General features: G+C 35.2%; 1 protein-coding gene across 1 annotated transcript; it reads right to left on the reverse strand.

Moving 5' to 3' along the window:
• Positions 1 to 7,890: 7,890 nt before the first annotated feature.
• Positions 7,891 to 13,207, reverse strand: LOC110033312 (auxin transporter-like protein 2). Its single transcript, XM_020737242.1, has 7 exons — positions 12,954 to 13,207; positions 12,682 to 12,867; positions 12,487 to 12,599; positions 12,184 to 12,367; positions 12,005 to 12,102; positions 9,720 to 10,185; positions 7,891 to 8,534 (listed from the first exon to the last, which is right to left on the reverse strand). Exons 1-7 carry the CDS (start codon positions 13,125 to 13,127, stop codon positions 8,175 to 8,177), a joined length of 1,581 nt encoding a protein of 526 aa, XP_020592901.1. The 5' UTR covers positions 13,128 to 13,207; the 3' UTR covers positions 7,891 to 8,174.
• Positions 13,208 to 19,058: the final 5,851 nt, after the last annotated feature.

Here is a 19,058-nt window from a genome sequence, read left to right on the forward strand (position 1 = left end):
GGGATTCTTCTTGCTCTTCCCCAATTTGCCAAACAGAAACTTGAGCTTCAACAAGCGACAAAACTCTTGCTCTCTTTTCCATGCAAACTATGGTCGAAGTGGGAAATTCTTAACCCGTGAGCCTCCAATCTCTTTGGAACTCGCAAAAAAATTCATCTTGTTTTCTTTTAATTTTTGCACTATTAAGTGATTAATTGCTATCATGCTAATGTGCTAATATGGTTGATAAACTATGTAACTTTACTTGATGATTATAATTGTTTTATTTAGCTTAAGTATGAAAATTAAATTTAGAATGTTGGAAGATTATTTGCCAACCAGATCAGGAATAATTGTAAGCATGCTAGCTAGCATTGTGAATCATGAATGCAGCTTTTCTGCTCTTTTCTGGCAAAACATCACCACACCACATCTTCAGCTTCCATTTTTCTTTAATGTGTGCATCAGTGCATATGAAAGATATAGAAAGGCCACTTGCCCAAAACAGGAACAAAAACTAAAGAAAAACACAACCACATATATATATATATATATATATATATATATATGGGTTTTTATTATGAGTCCTTTATGCATTATTATATACATGGTGTATTGGCCATGAATTAAGGAGTTTATTACATATAAGTCAATGTTGAAGTAATAAAGAAGTTAACGTGTGAATCTTCTAAGATTTAGCATGGGTAATTAATTTTGATTTTATAATAAGTGTAGTAATTATCTCAAACTTGACTGATTAACTAATATATTCTCTTTTGCACATATTTTATATTCTTAATGTTACAAATTTGATATTAAAAGATAATTAAATAAATATTTTAATTTTCTCACAAATATGTATGTATGAGGTTTAAATGTTGGATGAAAATTTTCTTATGTTAATATGGCTCCAAGAATTATATCGTAACCTCTTGAGAGGGACATTTTGTCTAGTACAATGTTTTAGAAAGCACATTAGGCTATAAATAAGTTAGCACTCATATATTTTGTTCTTATTATGCAAAAACCTTAAAATTTGTTTTGCAATTTTCCATAAGGGAAAGCCCCCATATGGTTATTCTTTTCTCATAGTAACAAGAAAGAACTTTTAATTAAACGTAGTCATTTAGACATTAATTGCTTAGTTGATGGTGCAATGTTATGAAGCATATGTCAACTACGTATTCGTGTCGCTCAAGTAATATATTGATTTGAGTATGTGTACCATTCTCACATGAAACTTGTAAATTTCTACAATAGATGAAAGATCATGTTTACTAGTTCTATGTCTATCTTCAAGAGTTAAAATTTTTGAATTTTAAGATTGATTAATTTATAATTTTGAAAGAAACTAAACTAATATGGACAAAAAGATTTTCTAGCAGATGAAGAATATTCCATGAAAGGGACCTTCAAAAACTTGATTAATCCAATTGAACTTAAAATAGTTGACAAATACGAAAAACTCCACTCGGCCTCTTCCAAGTTCATAGAAGTATCAGGATTTTATATTACAATTTTGATCACTTAATCATGAAAACCATATTTCCCTATGCGATCCCACTATTCTAGAAATAATATTCCTATTCTCCTAAAATAGAGTAGGTCAACCTAATTATTCCACTTGCCTATTTCCATATTACTAGATCACAACACATTTTAATGATCTATGTGGTCAATTCATATAAATAAATTAAGCGCAAAAGTTTAACATATAAACATGCACTTAAAAAAACTACGGTTCACAAAATCAAGGATTAAATCTAAATTCATTAGATTAGGATCTAAGGGAGAATAAAACTTAGTGACTGCACATTATAAATGAAAATACAAACTCTTTCCTTGCACACCATTAATACAAATGCACATAATTCAAGACAGACAAACAAGATTAATGCTTGATTGCTTCACAAAATTCTTCCTCATTACAACTTAGCATTCGCACACATTTACAATAGTTGAAAGAAAAGAAAATATACTCTCAAAATGGTCTTCATTTGACTGCTCCAAGTGCTTTCTCACCTCTTCATTGATCACTCTTTGCACTATTGACTATGCATCTCCTCCTACCTCTTCTTATTCCTATCATGCTCAGAATGGATGAGTTTATAGTATTCGTTGCTCAAAATAACTGAAAATCTTGCACAACTATCAATCCACATGATTGGACACCGAAACACTAAGGGGTGGCACAGGTGTGCCGTCCATGGGCACTGAAGCCCTGAGAACCAGACATCAAGTGTGGGCACACCAGCCTTGACGGCACAAGGCACTAAGTTCTCTATAAAGTTTGCAAACAATTTAAACTCAGGGGGTGCCTAGGCACTGCCTAGTTGGAGCCCACATTCAGGTCTCTCTACTTCTTGTACTTCTTCGCCCCTCACTGAGCACTAGGTTGTTAGTCTTTCATGAGGGGACACCATAATCGTTACTTGTCCAAATCTTTATTATTTTGCATCCCACTTTAACTTCAAACATGTATTCTACATAAAATAATAAATAAACCCTCTACAAGCATAAAACTAACATATAAATTTGATAAATGATATCATAAAATATCTCATTTTTAATATACATCAAATTCTCCTAAACTTAAATATTATTTGCTATCAAGTAATTTAACATCACAATTTAGAGTTTGTTGAAATTCTTAATAGCTCTCATCTTAGATTTTCTTTTTTTCCTTAATAATATCATATAGTTGCTTATAAAAGTATTCAAATATCATTAAAAAAGTTGAACTTTCATTGATTTCTAATAACATAACGCTACTTCAATTAATTCATATTTTAGCATAAAGAATCTAAAATCACTTAATCCAGCTTGACTGAAATAATTCATTTATGAAAGAAATATTTAAACCAATTAACATACCAATAAAACAATCAAATATTCATTAATTTTTACTTGATATAGTTTGAAAATTTTTTATTTAGAAATATTTTAAATCTTATATATTCATAGAAGAATTAGAACACCAACTTTTTATTTTCATGTTTAACCTCAAGCTCCTTCTCATGGACCCTTGAATTTTTCTCTCTTAAGATTTGAGTCTTCATAAATTATTGTTTCTCTTTTTTTTCCTTTCTTCTATTTTCTTTTTTCTTCAATGAGAATTACTATATATTGTTAACCATGACTTCTTCTGATTCTGAATGTCTATTTTTGTGCTAATTTATAATTTTTAGTCACCTCATAATTTGTATTAAAAAATATTATAATTCTGACAAAAATTAAGTTCCAATTATGTTATTTGAATGGATAATTAATGACTTATTATCTTTGATTAATTAATTATAGTTGTAGTCTATATGATTTAAATGTTAAAGAATTCTTATGCAAAGAAATTAAAGATCCATTAGCTAGGGTAAGGAGGTATTAACTCAATTTCACCTTACCTTGATTGTCTGGTTCGTTCTACCAATCTTTATTAGGTATACTAACTTTGAAAGAGATTTTTTTTCAAGAAAGATTGATTAGTCTATTCTTTGACTATGGGTCAAATCATCTCTTCTATCTTGAGAACTTAAACTTCATTGAAGATAAACTAAGTAAAAAGATTGGGTCTGTCTGGGGCAGTTGTTGATTATTTATAATTAGCTGATAAGCAAAGTATTCTGATAATCTGATAATCTGCAGATTATTAGATAAGATAGCTTGTTGTTTGGGGAGCTTATTCAAAATAGCTTATTGATAGTTGTTGTTGTATAAATGACAATTCTGCTCTTGTTTGGTGAAATTATTTGCAACAGAACTGTATGAGATAAATAATACATAGAACAGAAGCCTCAAACTGTTACATATCAGTTCAAAAAAATAAAATACACTGCTCACTATCTTGTAAGTATTAGAAGAAATAAAATAAAGAGAAAGGCAACTACAAGTACAATTAAAAATATTAAAATGTTTAATTTAAAACTCTGACATCGTTTGTCCTTAGCTGTACTGTCCTCCTAGGAAATCATAATACAACGATCACTGTCGGCAACAGAGTATGTTGGAATGTCGACCCAATGGAAGAAGCTGCATCGTGTTGCAACGCCCCTTCAACAACTGTAAAACTGCCTCTCACTGCTATGAGGCTGTCGTGACGTGAGTAAGGGAGTCCGCAGTAACACAACACAACTCGGGAGGTCCTTGAAATCCTAGAACTCATGTTGCTATTGAGATAAAACAATAGAAGTCATTTGTCAGATCAGAAAATTAAATTAAGTTCTATAAAGCAACAAGAGAACTTAAACAAACGAAAACCGGTTCGACCGAAATATGCATAAAAAAAGTGAGTGTGTGGTCTCAAACTAGTAACTACACCAACCCATATGTCTGTCACTAAATGGAGACAGTGGACCTTCCAAAAAAATGAGTTATTGGTTGACTTCAACCCACGGGGACAATCATCTTGGGATACATGTGTCAATTACTAAAAAAACCATCCAGTAGATCCTCATATACCGTTGCACTACATTGACAAGAAGAGAGGACCTAGGTTGCCTTCTTTAGTATTCCACATGCAATACCAACTGGATATGATCATCCTGTGTCAGATGTGTATATCACCAAAACAAGGCCATCTAGATAAATCCTCATAAGTGGACGTACCCAAAACAATGGAGGATATCAGTTGCCTTCTTTAGGAATACACATGCAATACTAGATAAGAACACCAAATCAGCCATCCAAAAGAACTCATGAGGCCATATTTTCCGTCATTCATCACTGCCCTCACACACCTAAAAAAACAAACAAAACAAACAAAGAATTTAAATCGAAATGCAAACACGTCATTATTATAGATTCGAACATTTTAATGATACAAACGAAATTCTTAATAAAAACATAAACTACAAATCCATACTACAACGAAATACATCTGAAATCAACATATAGTCTAATAAATAAAGAAGCGTGGCTAAATCAACATCCACATATAACATCTGCTAGACTCCTTCAAAGCAGTCATCTCGGTTACACCTTCACCGTCCTGAGTTTCAAATTCAATCGACTCGATCTCATTCTCAGGTAATGTTTGGCTAACGATAGATTTTCAAGGTTCTGGAGAGACAATAAGTTGATCGTCATCAACCAAAGTGAAGCCTGCATCTGATTGAGAGGGATGTCGTCGGAAGGAATCGGTGGATCCACATTTGAGCTCCTTCTAAATTTTCTACTTCTTCTTCAATTATTTATTTTTGAATTTCAGCCTGTCGTAATCTCTTCCCGTCAATTCTTTAAACTTTTTTGCGATATTTTGCCAATTTTCCTTGTTAAAATATGTGGTTGTCCTATTCCCAATTTCAATTTTTGTAATACAGAGATTGCAAAAAATTTACGTAACTTCCTTATCCTACATAGCTGACAGGTCATCGTCATTCGGCTTAGCCATGTTGGAACTATATGAAGAATTTTTGGTTACACATATGAACTTAACATATAATATCATCATATTCCAAGCAAACATTCATTACAAAATCTCATATGTGCATACATCTAGAAGCCATATCTAGTTAGCATTATGATAGTCAAGGAATCGAAATCATTGAAAAAGTAATTGCAAAGCATTTGCAACAATATTCTAGTTTCTACAATGAGAAACATAAACTAGAGAATTATAAAAGCAATTGCACCCAACGAAACTAGAGAATAACAAAAAGTAATTGTAAATTAAAAAAGTAATTGCAAAGCTTTTGAAATAATATTCTTCTTTCAAGAATGAGAAGCATAACCGGCCATTTGCTTCAACGTCAAAACAGGCTAAACTAGATATTATTAGATATAAAAGGATCCATAGTCCCAAACAATACCACATCTCAAGAGTCTAACAACTCATCTCAACAGTAAACTCATCTAAAGATCTACAGTAAGTGAAATGAGTACCTGCTCTTCCCTCAACACAAACACTACTCATCTCAAGAGTAAAAATAGAGAAAATCTATATAATAGTATATCATTTTATCTAATTTTAGGAAACCATAAAACTTTATGGTCAAAAGGCTAATAATTTTAAAGCTAATGAGACGATGACAATAAATAGCCATGTTTCACACTGATTTGAACAAATAGATTACATAAAACTGGATTGTCCACCTATTAAGCAATCACTCATTTTTTTTACAAGCCCATAAATATGAAATAATAACATAATTCACCTTGTAAAAATAATAGCATAAGCCACTTTGTAAAAATAATAGCATAATCACCTTCGATAAACAATCTAATGGCTATAAACATTTCTTCCTCACTTTGATGATGATGTGTGCACAAGAAAAAGTAGTTAAATTCTGGTAAACAATGACAATCAAAATGCCAACTCATTAGGGGCTGAATTCAATTTTGAAAGCTTCATTCTCATGTTCTTCATGGCTTCTCAAAATAGAAAAGAGAATCAATATTGGGTGGCATGTATGTAAATGCTCCTCAACATTTTTTTTCCTTCCCCCCAATTCCAAATCAGCATTAATGTTAGCAAAAGAATGGCAAGCTTCTAATCTACCAAATTATGTTAATTATACATGTAGGCATTAGATCGGAGATCCCATTTCTTGTCCTAAGCAAGCATAGTTGTGTACTTCTATATTATGTTACGAAAACTACATGATAAGCCAATGAAGATAAGGGCATTGGAGAACACTTCGAAAAAATCAATAATGTGTTCGAAGTTCCCATTTCTCGCCTTTACATAACAAAATAAAAACTTCAATAATGTGTTCAAAGAGCAATATATTCGAAGATCCCATTTCTCACCTTTACAGAGCAAAAGAAAAACTTCAAGGCACTCCAATTATCATAAAAGAGAAATATGTTCGAAGATCCCATTATCCTTCAATGAATATCAAGTGCACACCAACAAAAAAGAGATGTCATAAAATTTCAAGTAATATTTTCGTACAATCAAACCAATTTGAACTCCAAATCAATCACCAACTCCAAATATACTACCACAATTTTAAGAAGTCTGCCAATAACATTCTTAGATCAAAATAAATTTTCTTCTCTGCTCCCTTCTTTGTGAAGGGTTTTTAAATGGTGAAATACAAGGCAGAGTTTAGCTCTAACCACCCTTAGATCCACACCATTGTGGCAGAGTTTAGCTCATCATATCAAGTGCACACCAAAAAAAAATCGGGGAGGAGGAAGAAGACATACCTCATTTGAGGCAAGAATAAACAAAAGAAAGGCCGGGGAGGGCGAGATTGGCGATTTTCGTTACAAATATTTACCTTGGTTTCGATCTCGGCGTTGGTGAGGAAGAAGAAGGTAGATCGAGAAGGCGAGAGCGAGGGAGAGCGGTGAAGGGTAGAGCAGGAAAAATTAACACTAACGCGCTACGCAGACGCAGGACGCGGGAGGCCTCCCACTTCATACGCTATTAACATTTTCTCACCCAGCGTTTCAAAGCGGCACTTATAATCTGCCCCAACACATTTTTCAAACACTGCGACAATATTTTCAAAACGGTGTCGCGGCCCAATAAGCTGCCCAAAGCACAGCCTATATCTTGTTTCATCTTTTTTATTTGTTTTACTTTTTATTTTCTTCATACGTAGCTCACACAACAAGCATAACAAAAGAGCATCACATATTTGCATAGATCACCTACCCACACACCTATCATACTAATAACATATATTAAAATATTTAAAAATTTCAAAAATAATTATTCATTATTTCTATATTCTAGAATTAATATTTTTTTCTTTAGTGTTGTCTTCATTTTTATTTGTTTCTTGAATGTCCATCGAGAAAAGTAGAAGCAAGGCAATCAAGGCTCTCTTCTCCCCAACTAACAAGGTAACAATTCCTACATATGAAAAAAGAAAAATAAATTTTAAGCTTAAAATTTAAATGGAGAACAAATTTTGATTAATGAAAAAAAGATACACAACCCAACACTACAAAAATAGAATAAGGTTCATACAAAGCAAACTATTACACCAACAATTACTTCTCTAATGATCTCTCAAAGCAATTCCCTCAAACTCAAAATAAAACAAAAATGCTAGTTATTTAATACCTATCCAAAGTGCAAATTCCAAGAGAGTAGCCCTTCTTCCATGTAGCCCTAACATGTCCTTCTCTTTGTCTACCATTCAAGCATTACAGAAGCTGAGGAGGAAATTGTAATCAAAACAAGAAACCAATAACTTATCCAACACTTCTCTGATCAAGCTTTAACTCTCAACATGATTGATAGAAGATCAATGGCCATGATGATAGTTGTGATGGTGAAAGTGATGAGGAAAATAGGAGGCAGAAGGAGAAAGTGAAGGGGAAGAAGAGAATGTAGATTGGCTCGAGTTAGAAATAATGTTGTATGAGAAAGGCGAGGGGGCGACAACTGGCGTATCAACAGGAAGCGAAATAGGAGGCAATGGTGGTGGGCATTGGTAGCATTTGGTAAAAAGACCGAATGTGTTAATTTGATGGATGAAATTTGTCATGCTAGCCCATCCACCAAACCCAAACCCAATGACTAATACCCACCCAACTATGATTGTGTTGATGGTGTAGGCCCCTATCCAACCTCCAAAGCATCTAGGTGGTGGCTCCACTGCATTCTGCGAAAAATCACTTCTTATTATGTGTTTAACAGGAACATTAAAAGTCATAAAACATATAATAAAATATAAAAAACAAGCAAAAAAAGCAACAATTAGTCTATAATTAACATTAAACATGCAATACAATCCAACATTTGTGGTGTAACAAAAGAATGTTGGGGAATGATTCGTGTCTCTTCAAAACTATGAAAAATAATTTATCTATACAGCATATTACTATTTAAAATTATAACTTCATATGGAGGTGGTACACAATGCAAATAATTATTTATCATAGAACATGCCCTCTCGCTCTTGAAAAATTCAAAATTTTACTTGATTCACATGGCCTCACAAGCTACGATAACAACGATAAACCATTCATATTTTATTTGACTAGGTCCACATGTCGGTCTAACAATCACTCCAAGTCAATCAAACCATCTTTAACTTAACATTAACACGTAATTAGCAGCATAATACCAACTCTAATCACATCATTAACATCCTTAATGACGATTAGTTAAACTTCCAATATCTTTTAAAATTCTCATAAGCTGACGAATCGAGAAAACGTTCATATTTGACAGCATAGCATTGCTTTTTAATCACCACATTTCACGTGTTTCCACTCAACCTACCACCCTATCAATAATTAAAAGCGGCATTTACATACATAGCACCCAATTCTCATGTATTTACCTATCCAACCCCTAAATTTTAAGTTTTACATTCATACCGCCCAATTCTTTTATATCACATCAAAAATATCATCACCTTAACATTTAAAAGTCTTCATATATATATATATATATATATATATATATATATATATATATATATAGTAGGAAATCAATATTTAGCAGATGCTCAAATAGGGATTTTTCATACGTTTTTTGGCCCCATGATGAGAGCTCGCTCCTTGTGCCTAATATTCGAGAACCTCGTGCGAAGGAGGATCGAACTTGTGACCTGAGTGGACTTACAGTGAACCCTGCCAACCAATAGGTGACGGCTTGCAGCACACACACATAAATTATTAGGCCCAGGCCTCGCCCACTCATCATATGGGTGATGTGATGGGACGTGAAATATTGTCCAAACATGTAGACATCTAATCTAATAATTTCTCTGACTAATGACAATTAATCAACCAACAAATCAATCAATTAATTAAATTAACAAAATCACTAATCATCATACCTCACGTGCATGCCCGAACCTGAACGTAGACATATAAGCCAAAGCCGGAATAATATAAACAGTGAAGCTGACCAGCAGAGATCCAACGGCTGAGTTTATCGGTCCGAAAAAAGGGAAAATGATGGCCAGAAACCAAATGGGAACCACCACCGGCAGCCGGGCGGCGGCGCGCTTACACATGCTCCGGCAGTCGTGGAGCCCGACGGCCTTCTCCCAAACGAAGTAGAGGGGAGTGCAGGCGAAGCCGAATGTTATGAACTGATGGACGAGCATGAGGATCACGGCGGCATCGCGGAAGGGAGTGCGGGGTAGCAATGCGAATGCGTTGGAGTGCTCGAGGAGTTGGTCGCCGAACGACCAGTAGACGGCGGCGGCCGAAGGTAGGGTAAGGGTGAGGACGTAGGCGGTGGCTAAGAGGTAGATGGATTTGAATTTTTGGGGTTTCCACATAGCATGCATTATTTCCCTGCATGAAGAAATGGATTAATGATAGAAATGTTTATATGTTTTAATAGTAATATGCATTTAGGCGAAATTTTCATGATTTTGTGTTTATCAATGCACCATTTTGATGCTAATGATTTGCATTTATGGTTAATTATAATTACATTAAAGCTTAAGTGATTTTTGAAAAGATTGTTGAAAAGCTGAAAGATTGTTTTGAAAGAAATAAGTGAATGTTCATAAGCACTACATCAAACAGACCAAAAAGAGTTGGATGACACTGTTTTAAAGTTGACTGATTCGACATAAAAATATGGTCCACATAATTTTTTTTGCACAAATTTTTGTGAATGTAGTATTTTTGGGGATCATTGTGATATATCAATGTCTATATATTTATACATATATATATATATACATATATATATGATCTCAAAAGAGATCAACAAATGTACAATATTTTGGCAGGTGTTGCAGGCTGTAAAAGAAGTGAAAGATTGATTCTTTGACCGTCCAAGGATTGAGTGTGGAAAGTAGAAGCGTCAGTCTTTGGCTTATTATGATTCTTCAGATTTTTTTCAATTGATTGGAATTAAAATAAAACAGATAAAATCAATGAAATTAAACATTTTTAAGAAATTGAAACTGAGATGACAGAAAAAAATAAAGAAAACAAATTTTGGGAGCAGCTTTTACTTTATTTTAGTTTATCTTTCAATGTGTAAATATGAAAGTAGCAGAACAGCAGATGATCAGAAAGATTAGTAAACCAGTTCAGTGCAATGAATACTACAGGTTTTCACTTCTCTTTATGAGGGGGGAGGAGCAGAGGAAGCCAAGCCATGCTTCTCTTTTTCTTTTTTACTTTTCTTTTTGCAGATATACCAAATAATAAATTAAATATTTTCATTTTTGGAAACAAAATTGGAAACAAAAATTCCATTTTGATTTTTTTTTTTGTGTGGTGTGGTTGAATTGATAGTATGGTGAGGTATTGATGGAAAAGTAAATGCTGAGAAAGAAAATGTTGTCAGTATTTAAAGCCAAAGCTGCTAGTGCAGTAAATACACAGTGAACAAAGTATATGGATTATGCAAGGAATGCTCCACTTTATGAAAAATTTATATACATTAATGTGTGTTTTAGATAGGGAAAATATTAGTTTAAATAAGGAGCTGATTTGCGATTCAAAAAGACATAATATAATATGAATATTAACAAAACAGGCCTTCACTAATCTAAGTAAATTATAACATTTTTCTTAAAAAATAAATTGACAAGAGGCCTCATCTATCACATCACATGGGCAAGTTTTACCATCTTTACCAAAAATAGAGAGCAATATAATAAACTAAGGAGCCATTAATATTATATATATATATATGTGTATGACGCCACACTCTCAGAACAGTTTGTAGGACATCTACTTGTTAGTTGTAAGTCTCGAGTTCGATTCTCTCTAAGTGTAGGAAGTGATAGTCGAATTCTTAGACACATGAGAGATAGTCGGGGCTAGCACAACAACCTTTGCCATTACTTTATATATTTATATATATATATATACTTGATATATATATATATATAACAACTAAGCTTTTTACATTTATAAAAATAAATCTTTCATGCAAAAAATGCTAACATTTTAAAATTTAAAAGGTAAAATACACCTTTTAATACATAAATAAGTAAAAATTAATAGATATGTAAATACATAAAAATTGTGGGGTATGTATGTAAATATTCTTAAATGAAATGTTCCCAGAGGAATTATTTGATCCAACCGGTATTTTTTGAAAATTTTATTTTATGTACTTTGGGAAGCAAATAGTTTGTCGCCTTACACAGTAACAGCGTGGCCTCCGAAGGTGTAGAGAATGTTGGTAGCCCCTGTAAAGTAAAGAACCATCTTCGCTGGCCCCGAATGCTTCACACCTTCCACCTGAAATAAATTTTCAAAATATTAAATTTCTTATTTTTTTTAAATTAAAAATTTGATTTTTTACTTTTTTTAATTAATCACCTGGCCGTGAAGAAGAGCAGCAATGGCGAGATACCAAGCAGTGTAGGTGGTCATAAGAAGACCAAGGAAAGACCATATTCTGTAGTTTCTGAAAGAGGGGATGAACACCGTTGTAGCGCAGCAGGCTCCAAATATGTAAGTCCATGTCCGCTTGTCCAACTTATCATTTATGTAGTATATATTGCTGCAAAATCATTTTCAGACAGAAAATTAGCAGAAAAAATGACTTTTTTAAGTTATATATTTGTAAAAGATGGTTTTTTTTACTTTTTAACCAAAAAAGATTCAATTTTTCCATCATACCTAGCACAGGCAATCAGCTGGATAACTGAGCCAAAGAGAAGAAATGTACAGTTGAAAACCAAACCAACATTTCTCCAATGCTTTCCAAGTAAACCTTCAAGAACCTCAAACCACTTCACAGAAAAATAAAAAAACAGCATAAAAATTTAATCTTGAAAGCAAAATTACATTATGAAAACTATATAAAAAAGCTACCTGTATAACATGATTCCTGAAATCCACCTTCTCCCTCTCCTTCCTGGTTCTATATTCTACATAAAGAATACTTATAAGGTAAGCAGTCCAGCTTCCCATGAGACCATAGAAAAGCTGCAGCAGGATGCCGCTGATCATGCCCAGCTGGGAGAAGGAATAGGGCAAAGTGAGAAGAACTTGGGCAACCTGGGAGGAGAAAGAGGAAGAAGATGGAGGATGGTTGATCAGTAGCCTGACAGTTTAAATAAACTAAAAATTAAGTTTTGTTAAACCTGATTAGAGGCGCAGCTGAACCAGGCGTCATAAGCAGAGCCGCCATGCCAGAGGAGGGAGGAGAAGCGAGACTTGGCTGTCTTCTTCTCTCCTTCCTGTTCCATTTCCATGTACCTTCCCACCATGACTGTTTCTACTGTCTTGTCATCATTGAGGTTTAAGGTTGAGCTCATTTTTGTTGCTTTTATCAGTGTTTTTGTGGTAAGGAAGGAGAATGGGGGAAGAGAGAAGAGTTGGTGGTTCAGTTTTGAGAGCAGAGGGAAGGGATTGGGGTCTGTTTATATAGAGATTCTGATGAGTTGGGCTATTTTGTAATCATGATTTAATGTCATTTAGTGAGTAATTTTAAGCATGTAAATGGTATGTAACTAGAGATGGTTAAAAGAGTTTTAAGCTGGTAGAAAGGGAAGTTTTTTTTTTTTTTTTAGTTATAAATTGGTATTGGTGTGTTCTGTGGGCTGATTGAAAAATATATGTAAATATTGTTTTTTAATAGAAATTCATAAACTATTTCAAGAATTATAAAATAAAATTAAAATACTTTCTGAATAAAAAAAATTGCTCTTTCGCTAGTACTAACAATCAAATTTCATTTTGTTCCAATTAACAAGATTGGAATTAACTATGCGATTTAAAATAGAAAAACCCCAAAAAAATAATAAAGGTTATCAGTTCATGTCAATTTAGACATGCTCATACTATGATGTATTCATTGGAACTGACCCAACGATAGATGTCCAGAAGGCATCCTTTGATCGAGGATACAAGTTTATTCAGCCAGTAAGAATTTCCCAGGCGGGAATTGAGGACAGACATATTGCTCAATTCATATAGCCGGACAACATCACCAGACGAACCCATCTCCCCAACTATCTACTAGAATCCCCGTGGTCACCTATACCTAAATGGCTGAACAACCGATGTACCTCGTACAGAAGGCCAGTCGACAGCATTGATTGATTCACCTCTTCAATCCTAGTCGATCGAGCTAGAATACGACAAAACGCTAGGCCAGAATACGACAAAACCCTAGGCCGATAGGGACTTATTTAATAGAATAACATGTACAAACCCCCACAAAAGTGAGGTTATAAATATAAATTTAATTCGTTACTCACCCGCTGTCTTTTCATGTAATAGGACATTTTGGTCTCTCTCCCTTCTCTCATGGGAGAGACTGTAGACACTTCACTATCTTCATGTATCAAAAACATTTGATTATATAGATAGGGTCACACGACCCGAAAATACCCGATTTTCCCCCAATCGAGCAAGTCACTATGCACTACTCTCCTCCCCCCTCTCAATCTCTCTCTCTCTCTCTCTCTCTCTTTCTCTCCTTCCCTCTTGGTTCAAATCCTCGAATCCCTTGGTTGCGCCTCTTGGACAAATTCAAACTAATATGTTTACATATCTTTCCTTTAATTATTTTACATTTTTTCTTAAATTTATCTAAGCAATAAATAGTTTTTTATCTTGTATGCTTATACTCTAAATATGTTTCATAATCAAAAGAATAGAACGAGTCTAACATCACTCCATGTTGAGCATATTAAAAAGTGAAAAAAGTAATATACAATAAATGAAATCAATATATACTAGATTGAATATTTTGAAATTCACACTAAAAATTGACTCGCAAAAATTAAAAAAAAATAAATTCTCATTTTTTCACATGAAGGAGATATTGAGTTGATTTTGAAAAGAACTTGAGATACAAAAAATTACAACATTGTGGGTCAAGACCTCTCAGTAAAGGTAGCTCGTCACCATCATTTAATGCTTATGATCCAAAAATATATAATAGATTTTATGCAAATGTAAAAACATATGAGCATCGTATGAATTTAAAATGAAAATGTGAATTACTAATATAATAAAATATCAATCTTATTTTATCAGTATTTATATTTGACATATCAAATTGAGTCATGAAAGGAGTTTTAATTATAGATATAAGATATCTAAGCCAAAAGGCCGAGAAATGAATGAGTTAATAGAGTTTAAGTTCGAATATCTTTATTAACACTTGAACTATTTTAGTAATATTTATATTTAAAAGAATAAAATAACTTGGTCCTCTCTCGAAGTTTTATCGTTCTCATGTTATCAGAGCAGGTTACGAACAAACCTTACCTCCAGTTTCTTCCTCTCATCTTATTTTTCTCCATCTTTTTTTAGTACTCCATTTTTTTTAATTGTAACTATTCATGGCCTCTTCCTCCCAAACCAACAACACACATTGAACCCAATCTTCCAACACCACTTTATTCATTTCTATGTCCCAAAAATTTCTTCTCAACCACATCAAAGCCCTAGCCTCCAAGCAACTCACTCTTGAAAACTAACCAATTTAGAGAGCCCAAGTATCCAAACTATATTAGTCGAATGAATTCCAATCATTCCTAGATGACGTTGTTGGCATGAATTTTTTTATGTCACACATGTAGGATGTGCACTCGAATGACTTGGGACTATCTAATATTCATTCATAGCATCCCGTAATCTGAGACATCCTTATGGACCTCCTGGCACATCTTCAATGCATAAAACCAGGGTCTGCAATGGTTCAACCCTGCTCAACAGAGTCCATCGTTTGTTGACGTTAGCTATGATATAGCATATATTTGATGTCCATTCTAATGTTTAGAGACTGGGCATGCCCCATCTATTAGGAGCCTCCCGGGGTCAAAGGAATCCATCGAACCTTCCCGTGTGTATTTCTAAAGAGATTAGGGTTTAGAACGCCATACTCCCAGGATCTTGGGGCTAGGTGCCAGAAGATGGCTCCTAAGCGGCAGTTTAGCTTGAAAACCTTGAGTTTCACCCGAAACGTCTTACAAAGAAATTTTTTCATGAGCTATGGGAGACTAAATATTAATAAAATATAGTCCCACAACATCAAAGATAAACACTTTTATGGGCTTTGTATCAAGGATTTTGTTGCCCAAGACCCTGGCACCTAGGCTCCCAAAACAGATCCTATGGGGCTTAAAACCAAGAAGACAAAATGTAGCCACAATCCCGAGTGCCTAGACGGCAGGCCACAGTGCCTAGGCACCAAGCCACAACACATATGCATAAAATTACAACGCCTAGGTGCCCAAAGCAGCCCTGGAACTTTCCAAAACTGAGAGCGCGGAAAGTAGGTGCCCCGGGGAGCAGATCGGGCCAAGGTGCCAGACAAAGCATCTGGGCGCTAAAATCACAGTCCAGACAAAGCGTCTGGGCGCTAGAATCACATTCATTAAGCGTCAGTCTGCTTTTTGAACCTATTTTCCTCCTTAAAATCTCTTTCAAATCCAGCCTGAAATACCTCTTAAGCAGCTGTGAAAGCTTGTTTAAGGGAATAATTAGGGAATATTTGGATGGGGGAAGGAAATGGTAGACAAATATCCATCTTTTGAACACTTGGAGCCTCTTAAAAAATAAAAGACATGCAATCTCAACAAAAGTGGGAGGAGAAACCAAGGAAAGACTCCTCCTCCCCATTCCTCTCCTAGCTTCCATTCTCATGGTTTTTGAGCTCTGGTCATCTTCCCTAGAGAAAATTTCTTGGAGGACTGCACCTCTTTTTCCTGTACTTCTACTTCTTCTTCTATGGAAAATACTTCTTGGAGCTAGTTTTCCTCCAAGTTGGAAGTTCTTGAACAGTCAAGGGGACTATCTTTGGAGAGAACTAGAGTGAAAGCACTTGAAGGGGAAAAAGAAAGGGCATTGCTTGGAGCTTCTTGTTGTGGGAGGCCACTTTCCTCTTGCTTGGAGAAGGAACCTTAGTAGAAAGGAAAGAAGATCTCAAGATATCTCTATTGTCTCCCTTCTCCCACAGATTTGTGAGGGTTTTTTTGCATTCGCTGGACTCTCCTTGCAGAAGGAGAACCTCATTCTTGTTGCAAGCGACAATGTCAAAGCGTGGACAAGCAAAGAGAACGCGTCATTAATCTTCGCGACAATGATAACTATTGAAACCCTCGCAATTTCATTCTTAGAGACCCTAGGTCTAGATGTTAGAGGTCTAAGGACTTAGAATTGTTGAGCTTAGAGTAAAGCACCATAGGATTAGGTGCTTTGCGATCCCCCTACGAATCCAAGTGCATAACCTACTTGATCGTAGCTCCGAACTCTAAAATTGGGATTCTGGCAATCTCGTATTTGCCCAGTGATTTTATCCTTTGGATGGAAAAAAAATCCATTTTTTGTTAGAGAAAAAATATTCTCGTGAAATTTGCCATTTTCTAGATCACGAAGGCTTCCTTTCATAAGACTCCTTTGTGATAGGTCGAGCAAATGACGACAGTTAATTGCCACATCTTGTGACGATTAACCATCGAATTTACATACCACCAAATCTTAGGATCCCATTAGTTTGTTAGGACGATTTCAATTTGTCACAAAGCACGATTGGGTCTCATTTTGCATGTGTTTGCATCTCTGTTGAGTGCATAGCATGAAATTATAAAATCACAAAAAAATGCCATTTTTTTTGTATGTTTCCTCAATCACCTATCCAACTATCGACTTGATTGACTACCTTTTGTTGATTTGATCGATCGACTGCTACCAATTTGAACGAATCGATCGACCATTTATGTTAGTTTGATCAATCGAACACCAACGGTCTAGTCAGTTTGTCCGACCGCCTTACTTTGATTTGAACATTCAGTTGCCACCAACTCGATTGACTAGATCCACCTTTTTATCAATTCATTGATAGACCATCATCAGTCCTATCAATTCGTTCAACCATCTTCGTCTCTTTGGTCGATCGACTGCCACCAGCCCGATTGACTAGATCAACCATCTCTGTCAATTTGATCGATCAACCGCCACCGGTTCGACCAGTTCCTCTGGTCACCTTTCATCGACTCAATTGATCTACCGCCACTGACCCAATCGTCTTGATTGACCATCTATGTCGAATCGACCGCCACCAGTCTGATTAGTTCATCCAATTACCTTGTGTCAAAATGATCTATTCATCGCCTCTGACTTAATTGACTCGAACGACCATCTCCATTGGTTCAACCAATTGACCATCATCAATTCGATCGATTTTTAAGAACACCTTTCATCAACTTGATGGATCGGCTGCCCCAGACCTAATCGACTTGATCAACCATCTCTGTCGCTTCAATTGATTGACTGCCACTATCCAATCAACTCGTTCAACCACTCATTGTTGATTCGATCGATCAGCTGTCACTAGCCCGATCAATTGGTCTTCACTAACCCAATTGACTCGATCGACCATTTTTGTTAGTTTGATCGATCGACTACCATCAGTCTGATCATTTTGTCAGACCACTCTTCATCGACTTGATCGACTTATTGTCGCCGACCCGACCGACCTCTTCCGTTGGCTCAACCGATCGACTTCCATCGGTCTGATCGGTTAACCCGACCACTTTCGCTGATTCGATCGATCGGCCTTAACTGGTCTGATCGTATTGATTGACTTCACTTAAATGTTGCACCATTGCTTGGTTTTATCATATTGTTTGTATGAACGCATTTGCACTTTGCACCATGTGGCGCAATTGTGAGCACATGTCCCCATATGTTCTTGGTGAGTGTTTGTGCCTATTCCTCAACATTCCTATTTTATTATGCATCTCGTCACTCATGTTTTCATTTGTACTTGCACCTTTGCATGTCTACTTGCATAGAATAATGTATGTTTGTACTCATATGCTTGTTGTTTGCACTCGAGTCACAACTCCTAGCACACCCTTACATCTCCTATGACACCACCTTGGACTGCCACAGATATTTTCTCAAGTCATTGCTCCACTCTTTCACCTCTAACGATAGCGCTTCAGACTTTCATGGGCACTTGGATACATGGCTCTCATCAAGTTTGGGTCATGCTTTAAAGGCCTTTAAACCCAACTTACACATGAGTCATATCACCCATTCCTTGTGATAACACTTTACATTGTCACGAGCACTTTAATTTGCATGAGATGTGTTATTATTTGCTTGCATGTAGCACCATACCTTGTATCTGCCCACCCATTTGCATGTGTGTTTGGTCACTATTATGGCAAGTTGTAATTCTCCCCAGTGGCATCCTATGCCTTAGGCGGTCAAGCACAATATCACTT

The sequence above is a fragment of the Phalaenopsis equestris genome, unplaced genomic scaffold, assembly GCF_001263595.1.
Source record: "Phalaenopsis equestris unplaced genomic scaffold, ASM126359v1 Scaffold001134, whole genome shotgun sequence".
Taxonomy (NCBI): Eukaryota; Viridiplantae; Streptophyta; class Magnoliopsida; order Asparagales; family Orchidaceae; genus Phalaenopsis; species Phalaenopsis equestris.